This window comes from Macadamia integrifolia, chromosome 5 (genome assembly GCF_013358625.1).
Source record: "Macadamia integrifolia cultivar HAES 741 chromosome 5, SCU_Mint_v3, whole genome shotgun sequence".
NCBI classification, from domain to species: domain Eukaryota; kingdom Viridiplantae; phylum Streptophyta; class Magnoliopsida; order Proteales; family Proteaceae; genus Macadamia; species Macadamia integrifolia.
The window spans coordinates 13,966,958-13,977,547 of record NC_056561.1 but is presented as its reverse complement, the minus strand read 5'-3'; the positions used below and the strand labels follow the sequence as shown (position 1 = coordinate 13,977,547).

Here is a 10,590-nt window from a genome sequence, read left to right as displayed (position 1 = left end):
ATGGAATTTGGGCCATTCCCGATCGGGGCCCTTCCCATTGCCACCATCGATCTGCATCGTAACAGAGATGATGACTATGAAGACGACGATGACGGAGACGGAGATGAAGACGATGACGATGATGACGACGACGAAGCTAATAAATCTCGAAGCATCAATCACACACTTCGCCAACCACCAATGGCCTCACCGTATCCTCAGCAGTGGAATGATGGTGGTCGTGGCGGTGGAGTAGCAGGGCCTCCTGGGGCTTCTAGGTTTTTAAGGAATTCGATGTTTCGCAAGAGAAAATCTTTCGGGATGGATGAGGAGGAGGGGGAGGAGGAAGAGGGAGTTGACCCGATTTCGGAATTGGCTTCGGTGGTTAGAGCATTTGGGGAAGGGTTTGTTCGGATAGAGAATATGAAGATGGAGATGATGAAGGAGACAGAAAAGTATAGAGTGGAGATGGAGAGCAAGAGGACGGAGATGATTATCAAATCCCAGCGACGTATAGTCCAATCCATTGCCAAAGCCCACTGGTTCCAGAAACAAGAATTATCAAACACCTTTCTTACTTGTTTCTGTTTCTAGAAACAAAAATTTCTGTTTCTGCCGTTTCTTGAAACACAAACGGCAGAAACGTTATCAAACGGGCCCTAAGCCTCTCAACACCCTGTTTTGTTGGAACCCTAATTCTCTTTTGTTAGTTGTTGCAATATTGTAACAAAAGTTTGAAAATAAGATTTTAAAGAGTTTTTACTAATAAGGTAACTAAAAGAAATTAGGGAAATATATATATATATATATACTAGTAAGAAATACACGTGCAAATGCACGTGGGAACATAAATGAGTAATATTAATTCAAAGTTTCATTTGTTCTCTTACGTTATGAGAGAGAGAGAGAGAGAGAGAGAGAGAGAGAGACGTGAAAATGCATGTGGGAACATAAATGAGTAATATTAAATCAAAGTTTCATTTGTTTATCTTACGTCGTGTGTGTGAGAGAGAAAGATTGTCCACTAAAATTTATAGAGATAAAGAAAGAATGCAATAACTTAAATTTATAGAGATGAAGAGAGATTATTTAAAATAAAGTATGTAAGTCTCCTACATTTGTAACATAACTTTAAAATTTAAAATTATTTAAGGAAGCCCATGAATATTTGCCACTGCAAATAATAATTATTTTGGAATAAAGATCAAGTGGTATAAGCTTAACTTTTTCTATTTTATTTTTTTTTTCTTTTTTGTCTTCATCTTCTTCAACATCTATGATTCTTTTTTTCTCCACATTTCGTTCTTTCATGATATCTATAACAATGCTTTTTTATTTTCGACTTTCATCATTTTTTGAATCCATTTTGAAGTAGAAATAATAGTTCTTTGATAGACACGCATTCAGTTTTTGTTTGTACTACAACACATGAAAATAAATTTACAATTATCACTATATATTAATATATTATTTTAATTTAATATAATTCTTAAAATCAGATTAACATTCAATATTTATACCTTTTCTGATGATGTTGCATATTCAATTGCCAAACATCTTATAAGTGTTTCAAGTTCCTCAAAGATTGTCACGGTTATTGTTTCAGTTGAGTCTTTGATCTTGAATTTTCTGAAGTATCTATTAATGAGTAAAACCTTATAAATAGGATAGTAAATTAATATCATGGTAACTAAAAATAGGATAATGCATATCTTTTTAAGTGTAGGGTGGGGATTGGATTTTTTTTTTTTAATGGAAGGTGGCGTGCGAATCTTAGAGAAAGTGGCGAGTGTTAGAATTAAATAAAGAAAATAATTTTTTTATGAAGAAAGAAATTATTATTATAAACTAATATTAGAGAGAGAGAGAGAGAGAGATTGTGTGGTGGGATTTGTAGTTTAATAAAGAAACTAAATTTTGCCCTTCTCAAAATAGTACCTATTTTTTCTTTTAAGCTTCCTTAGAAATAGGGAAGTGAATTAATTTCATGGTATTCCCTATAAATAGGCAAATGAATTAATATGATGGTTTTTAAAAATAGCATAATTATAATAATAATAATTATTATTTTTTTTGGGGTGGGGGTGGGGTTTAGAGTAATCTCTTGTTCAAATATTCTCTACTCTTGTAAATGAAACAGGGTTGTGAAAAGATCAAATAGTCTCCATTACAAGGGTCATGATGCAGGCTGTGGAACATCAAGGATTCTATATATGTTAATTTTTTGAGGAATTGAATTATATTGTCTCAATTCCCAAACTTGGAGAAAGTAACACTGCTTTTTGTAATGGCAACTTTAATGTCATTCACCTACTTATTCATTCCTTTGTACTTGTGCATCCAAAATTTTGCTTCTCATCAGAAGTTTAAAGGGACTTTAATTGGAGTTAAAACAGGGGTGAATGGTATTTCTCAATCAACTCTATCTGGTACATTCTTTTGTTTAATGCTCCTGTGCCAGCCGACTTCTCCATTTGGATATAAAAGAGGATACTGTAAGGCATCATAACAACTATAATAATGTATCACTCAATGTTTCCTCCTTGAATGTCCTTCTATTATTATATCACAATTTTCAGTTCTATTGAGATTATTTCCTTCTACCCAAGTAGCTACAACTTGGTCAACTGATGGTAAATTGTAAACTCTCTGATCAAGATGTACGTCACTTGTGATTATGATCTCATTATTCTCTAACAAAGGAACATCTTTCAAACTTTTAAGAACCTTGCATATGAATTAATTGATAGAATATCTATTAGTTTTGACATAATAGGTTCTTTGAGTTTTGAATCTTGTAACACTTTCACCCTATTTTGAAGTTCATTATTAGTATCATTAAAGTATAATTGTAAATAACATGGATTATCTTTTTCTAACCAAATTGGAGGCAAATCATGATATACTTGTCCTTGAGCTCTAAAGGTATATATACTTTCTTTTCGATTTGCAATATCTTGGTCAATATGAACTCCAAAAGATGTGAAGTAAATTATACTATTGTAAGCACATATATATCTACGGAATTCAATAGCTTCAGATGTTTGAGAAGTAAATAAAGAATATAATTCATCTGGAATTGTTGTAGATGCCAAAACAACATTTCCATTATAGCAACAAAATGAAGGTGGTTCATATTCAAATTACTTCCCTCCATAATGGGTACATGGAGGTACTTTTTTAAGTACATGTACTTCAGAATTTTGTGGTTCAAATAATCATGTATCCAAAAAATAAAATATAAGAAATAAAGAAAAATCAAATTAATCTTATTAAATTTTAAAAGATTATTATTCCAATACTAAGCTTTCATACTAGATGGTTGATTTTCAAAATTTTCAGAATTTGAAGTTGTAGAACTTGATTCGGTAAGTTGGGCTTTCAGTAGCCATGTCTGATTTTTGTTTCTTTTATTTGTATGCAGGCTTCCTCTAATAGTCCTTTTATTTGCATTGTATGTTTAACATTGAGTGTCAGTTGCTATATATTTTGGTGGCATAATGATCTAATAAAGGAAAGGCAATTGAGTTATAATTTGAGCAAGTTTGACTTTTAAAATGCAAATCCATTGGAAGTAAATACTATGCACAATGGGGGACATGTTTAAGGTTATATACCCTATATATGGAATTCAAACAAAAAGGTAATTAAGAAATCCATACCAACTTCACAGAAACAACATGAAATATATCAACAACCTGGACAAAAAGTTTTTAAAAAATTAGGAAAGGTGAGAATGTTATACCAACAACAAAAAAAAAGGGAAAAAAATGGGGTTATAGAATCTTGGAAGTCCTTATTTGGGGCCCTATTTGGGACTCACCACCCTACACATATTTGGTCTATGAAATGAACCGATTCATTTTAAAAGTCAGATTTCAGACCGACAAACCCTATATCCACCATACACATGGACGATGCCATATGTTGAAATTAGACATACCCTCCGCTAGCCTTCGCCAGGGATTACGGCCACAAAGGATTTCGATCCTTTTTTTTCCTTATTTTAAGAGAAAAAGTAATAAAGTGGGTTACTACCTATTAAGAAAAACAAAAATAAGTTGATAACTCTCTATTCTGATGTATCTGAGTTGGCATCTAGGGGTCAATTGCAAAGGATGAAGAGATAGCCAAATTGAGAGATGAGATCAAGCTTACTTGCACTCATTGGAAAATAAAAACTATTGGAGTCACAAGTAATTACCCTGAACACCCCCCCCCCTTTTTTGTACTCTCCCTTGAACAACTCCCTTTTTAGCTTTCCTTTTCTATCAAAAAATTTTATCTCTTGTTATTTATCAAAATAGATGGTTCATATTTTACCTGTTTACAGTTGGAGAAACACCAGAGAATAGTTGATTTGGAATTGAAGAAGAGGGTACTGAAGTTGGAGTTCTGTCTTCAGGAAGCCCACTCTTAGACAAAAAAGCTTCAAAGGTAATATATATTTTCCTACCTTGAATTATTCACTCTCATTTTAGCTGAAAATAAATTGGGTATTAGTGACTTTCCAAATGATGAATGCAAATCCCACCAATAACGAACAATAATAGTATAGCAGGAATGAGACAAAGCATTTAAAACAACAGAAAAGCACGAAGAAAGGAAATAGAAATTGAGCTTGTCTACAATTTTTTTATGAAAATCAAAACCTATAGATTGCTGAACCAAAACTTGTATACTGGAACATCTAGTACAACTATATAAGAGAATGAAAAAACAATTTCTAAATTAGAAATTACCCATAAATCCAATTATTGTTTCAACACATTAAACAATATAAAAAACTTTTGGTGCAAAAGAGATGGGAAGAGAAAATCAAATCATTTTCATGTCCATATCCAAGTAAAGAGCAAAAATGATGGTTCTGAATCAATGAAATCAAAAGTGTATATTGTACTCTAGTTATAGCGGCATGGAACTCACTACCACAAGCCAGGGAATCAAGGGCACGACCCAGAGTTAACTTAGATTGATTTTCAAGTAGTATTCAAAATAATAACCATAACAGAAGTAATCATATTCCCTACATCGAATCAAATCCCCAAACAGTTAGCACCCATCACACAAAGCGTAGGTGTGTAAAGAACACCTTGAAAACAAAAACACTAGTATAGAGTACAGATCAAATTAGAAAAACATAATAACCTTGAAGGTAAAAGGAAGGAAAAAAAAATACCAGTATAGAGCACAGAACACAAAAATGATAATGATTCGGGGATGGTTGTTAAATAAATTATCTGTCATATTTTATTTCAAAAGGAACTAATGAAAAGAAAATCCTTGAACCGAACCTGTTTTTATGGTGATGAAACTACAATAAGAGAAAACACGAAGGAAGGGTGGGGGATAAGCTTGGATTATTGGTTAGTTGGCTGGATTATCTGAAATCAGTAGTGCGTTTTACTTGAACTGCGATTTTTGTCAGGCTTAATTTGGGAGAAGGCTGAATTTTATTTTATTTTATTTTATTTTATTTTTGCTGCTATTAGACATTCTTAGAGGTTCTGCTTGTTCTAGATGATGTATCCATATACATCTCCTTCTTCTATCTTGATTCTCTACAACAACATTTTAGGGATTCAGAAGAATCAATCCTTCCATGCAAGTGGAGACTGGAGAATACTGTGTCACATTTGTTTCATTTCCCCATAAAATATAAAAATAAGAGGGAATATGTGATACATGAAGATGTCTATGCTACTGGAGATTTTATTCTTTTATAGCTCTGAGCCAAGATGGAATGGTACTACTACTTTTGATCAATCTCAGGTTTGTATTTTCATATTGGCATACATACCTCAATGGTCCATAACAAGATGCTAAATCTTAAGATAAACTGAGAACAACCTTGAGATGCTCGATGGAATCACTCTTTTAAGTGGAATAATTTGGCTCAGAGATTTTAGTGTGTTTGGGTTTTTTTAATCTCCTATTAGTTTCCTTTCTAATAATGAACGTTGATCAGTAAATAAACTATGAGAGTAAACAAGGCATAGTAAATATACAGGTATTGTATGGGTCGAAGCCCAATAAGCTCCAATAATCAATATCCCTTACCTGTTCAGCTTTTGGGGCTTGGGTTCAGAGAAGGAAGGAAATCCTTTCTCTTTTCTCTCTCAGAAGTTAAAAAGTTCAACGGAATTATAAAGCAAATAACCAAAACAAAAAAACATCACAATCGTTTCAAGGTGGAATGAATTCAAAACCTCTTACAAGATGAAACAAAACCAGTTATAAGCTAAATTTAAATCACATAAATCATCAAAACCAATATAATTCAGAGAAACAAAAAAAAAACAAATATTAATTGCAGCACCAATAAAACTATTTTCCATATAAATCTTCTTATACGAATTGTACAGGAAAAAGTCTAAGAAGAAAAAAGAATAATTGGGATAAAAGCAAAGAGATGGGATGATTACCTGGGAGAACCCAACAGCAGGGAGACATTGGTGGATCTGCTATTCCAATGCCCAAGAAGACCTCTAGATTGTGCTTGGCTTGTCGTTGACAACGTGCGCGGGGGAAGACACCGTCCTCTATTGCAGATGATGATGAAACCACATAAAAGTGAGTGAGAAATAGCAAGAGAGAGAGACAGAGGATAGAGAAAAGAAACTAATGTTAGAGAGGATGACTTTCTTCTACATCATGTTTAACGGAATTCTCGAGTAGTACATCAGACAATCTTCAAAATTCGAAGCAATCTGAAGCAAGTAAAGCCCTTATCGGAAAAACTTTCTTCTCACCGGAAATAGCTAAATCGGGTGGTGAAGGCGAGTCGAAGCAATCGAAGTTTGAAGATGGAGAACACTGAAGGAAAGCTCGGTGTGCGCTGCATCGGAAATAGCTAAATCGGGACGAAAAATCTCAAATTCAGAAGAACATGAGAGTGAGGTGGGAAAAAAAAACTCCTAGAAAATGGATTTTTTTTTTTTTGAAAGATAGAAACATGAGAGAGAAGATGGAGAAAATATAGAAAGAATTTTATTTATTTTTAGGTAAAAACGATTTCTAAAATATAGTTTTTTTAATTTAGAGAGAAATGGATTAAAAGAGTAAGAGAGAGGAGGGAGAAAATTCAGAAAGATTTATTTAAAAAAATAAGTGAGAGAGAGAGAGGAGGAAGAAAGTTCTTTACCATAAGGAAAAAGGAAAGAAAGTTTAGAATGAGAGACTCCTAATATGTAGAGATTTTTATAATTTTTTTTCTTAAGAAACATATGGATTAAAAGAGAGGACCGTGAGAGAGGGGAAGGAGAAAATTTAGAAATAAATTTTTTTTGTATTATGAAAACTCTTCAAAATATAGATTTTTTTCTTTTCTTTAAGAAAGATATAGATTTCTTTACCAAAAAAAAGAAAAAAAGAAAAGAAAAGAAAGAAAGATAAAGATTATAAGAAAAAAAGAGACCAACTTAAGAGAACGTGTGAGAGGTGAGGGAGAAAAGGAAAGTGAGAAAAAGGGAGGGAGAGATAAGGAAAGGAATGCGATAGAAATAAACAAACTAAAATTTATAAAATATATAAATATTAAAAAAATATATAAAGGGTACCAACAATATCAAAAAAAATAGAAAGGTTTGACAAAAAAGATAATGAAAAAGATGACGTATTTAAATAAGTAAGAAGGATAAAATAATCAAATAAAATATTAGCCACAAAGCATGAGTACATACTTTTATGTTATTACAAAAAAGATAATGAAAAAGATGACGTATTTAAATAAGTAAGAAGGATAAAATTATCAAAGAAAATATTAACCACAAAGCATGAGTACATACTTTTATATAATAGTATGATATATATCAACACTTCAAATTTAGCATAAAAATGAAAGGGACATGGTATGGTTCGAGATGCCTTGCGAAACCTAAAATAAGCCCAAGTTCTGTTTGGAGGATACAGACACTAGAGGTAGAGAAAAGAAGGAACTTCGCACTTCCGGTTTAATGTTTTGCGTTGCCATCCTAGATTGGTCTATATCGGTTGGATCGGTTAATTTTATCTTTATTTTTTATAAAAATTAAGTTCTTTTATGATTTTACCCCCCTTCTGATTGTGATAGCCAATCCCAGATTGGTCAAACCATGGTTGCCTGTCATTGTTCCATATAGACAATTGGTGATGCCTCTTTCGACCATTTGATCCTGAATAGAGGATATAATACTAGCAACATGGCAAATGTTAGAGTTTAATTCAATTGAGTACTTCTCCATGCATTTCCTTGTATGACGATGGATTCCTATTAGTATTGGGACCAATATTTTGCACTCTTTATTGTTCAGATTTTTAAGAACTCTAATTTTCCACTCAATGTTGCAGTAAAAAAAAATTTGCTCCTAAACAGATTTCTTTTAGACTGAAATTTGTTATGTGAGTTGGGGATTTGAGTCTTAATTGACTTGTGTCCGATATTGGCAACATAAGAAGCCAATTCTTATGTAGACCATGCAAGAAACTAGAGTTAAAAAAACAAAATATAGGAGCAAAAGAAATAGGGGAATTGCACTTTTCCACTGAAATTTAACAACAAACCGATGGGACCACATATGTGGAACTCAGGCTTTATACACTATCCATCCAACTAGTAGCAATTACTATCACTCTTTTACATGTAATATATTTACTAATACCCTACCTTAAGCTCTTTTTTTTTTTTTTTTATTTCGTCATTACTATTCTTCTTCTTTTTCTGGTTTTTATTTTATTATTATTTTTTTAATTTTTCTAATATCCGAAAACAATGGGACCCATATCATCTTCTTCAACTCCACCCATTTCCTACCCTAGTTATTTAATTATGCGAATTATTCTTGAATAATTCTGTCAAACAGATTTATTCCGAATAATACAAATAATTCTGTTTGAATCCGACTAGAAAATAAAAATTGAAAAATTTTGTATATATTTCAAATGCTTTCGAAAATCGTGAATAATTCGTGCGAACCGAATTATAAACAAATAATGTGGATGACTTTATAAACCTTTTTATTTTTGCAAAAAAAAAAAAAAAAAGGATCTTGGGAAATAATGTTTCCAAATCCAAATCAAATTCTTCGATTCTTCTTCCCATCTTCCATCTGCTAAATCAAGGACTCGAGTGAGAGTTCTTGGATTTTGGGCCACACTATTATGGGTGATCCATATGGGCCCATAGTGGTTTGCCCACTTTGAAGGATAGGCCCAGCCCAACTATTATGGGAGTATTTAGGGTTAGGTGGACTACTATAAGTAGTCTATATGGTCCTTTCAGTCACACTATGTGAGACACAATTACTCATAGAGCTATGGGAGAGATCTGCAAGGGAGACTACAGAAGGCCTTCAAGGGGTGTTCATCAAACCTATCTTCAAGCGTGAGGAACTTGAATTCGTGATAAAAGCTTGTGGAGGCTTCCCAAACTACAATTGAAGTATGATTTTAGTTTAGTTTCATTAACTGTCCCTAATGCATGATTGCTTCTTTATAACAACATTTCATAGTTTGTGGGTGTTCTAAGGACTAAGAAGGGGAGATACTTCAGATTATTTCCCCAACAAGTGGTATTAGAGGCTCCTTTCTCGGACATAGAACCCAAGAAATCGAATTTTGGATAAATCAAGGTTTTGGGGACAGAAAACAACCATTGTCTGTATTTTTACTGTCAAAAGTAAGGGATTTTTGTATACGAAAATAGAGGAGATCAAGACGGTCACAACGACGGGTGGAGTGCCGTCGGGAGCTACGAATGAGCTTCACGTGCTTGGCTCGGTTGTAGATGGATCGTCATCAGGTTAACCCGGTAAGGTTTTGGGTTTGGATTGGGTTGACTCGGCCCAACTTGGTTTAACCCGATTCAATCGATCTAGATCCGTTTGACCCTGACCTAAACCCGTTGACTCGATCCACATCAGTTGTTGATCGTTAACCCAACCAAAAACTCATTTTTTTACCTGGTTGACCTGATACATTTCTCGATCGATCGAACTGGTCCAATTCAACCATGTATAGTTCGATCCATTTGGCTCAAGGAAATAATAAAAAAATTCATAGGGCTTCCTGGAATAGTTTTCTAATTGATCGTACGGACGAATTTCTTTATGTGGTTTTCTTTGTTGGATTCGTTTTTTCATGCTCTTTAATTTGACATGCAATATCAATATGTTTGGTATTCATTGAAGCAAGATTTTTCTAATTTTAGGGAATAATTGACTTATTTGACTTTGCTCCCTAGTGTATTGGTAATTTTATTTTGTTAGACCCAAGGTTATAGCAAATGATATGGATATCAATGTTACTATATGTATCTCATAAAATTGTCTTTTCAGACTAGGGATGTGCACCATTAGAAGAACACTGTTTTGAATCCACCAAAGTGGTAAGAATCAGTATTACCATAATGGGTGCATATCTCAAAGAATCAAAATGGGACAGTAAAGTTGATGATGTTCATCCAAAGATGACATTGTCTAAATAAGTACAAAATGCACATGAATTTGGGAGTACCTTAGCATAGGAGCTACTATTCACCGAAAGGTGACAGTAACTTCGAAGTGACAGTATAGCCCGCAATAATTGCAAAGATGTAAGTGGACCAATGTATTTCAAACCCAAAGGTTAAGAATA

At 33.2% G+C, this 10,590-nt stretch overlaps 1 protein-coding gene across 1 annotated transcript; it reads left to right on the top strand.

Moving 5' to 3' along the window:
- LOC122077903 (protein FIP2-like) lies at positions 1 to 4,399 on the top strand. The gene is made up of 3 exons (XM_042643797.1): positions 1 to 490; positions 3,322 to 3,347; positions 4,313 to 4,399. Exons 1-3 carry the CDS (start codon positions 1 to 3, stop codon positions 4,397 to 4,399), a joined length of 603 nt encoding a protein of 200 aa, XP_042499731.1.
- The last annotated feature ends 6,191 nt before the right edge of the window (positions 4,400 to 10,590 follow it).

Excerpts from the sequence above, each read along its gene's own strand:
- LOC122077903 (XM_042643797.1), top strand. The coding sequence starts at position 1 with ATGGAATTTGGGCCATTCCCGATCGGGGCCCTTCCCATTGCCACCATC. Across the intron at positions 491-3,321 it reads GATTATCAAATCCCAGCGAC|AATTTGAAGTTGTAGAACTT; the intron begins GTATAGTCCAAT and ends CAAAATTTTCAG. Across the intron at positions 3,348-4,312 it reads AAGTTGTAGAACTTGATTCG|TTGGAGAAACACCAGAGAAT; the intron begins GTAAGTTGGGCT and ends ACCTGTTTACAG.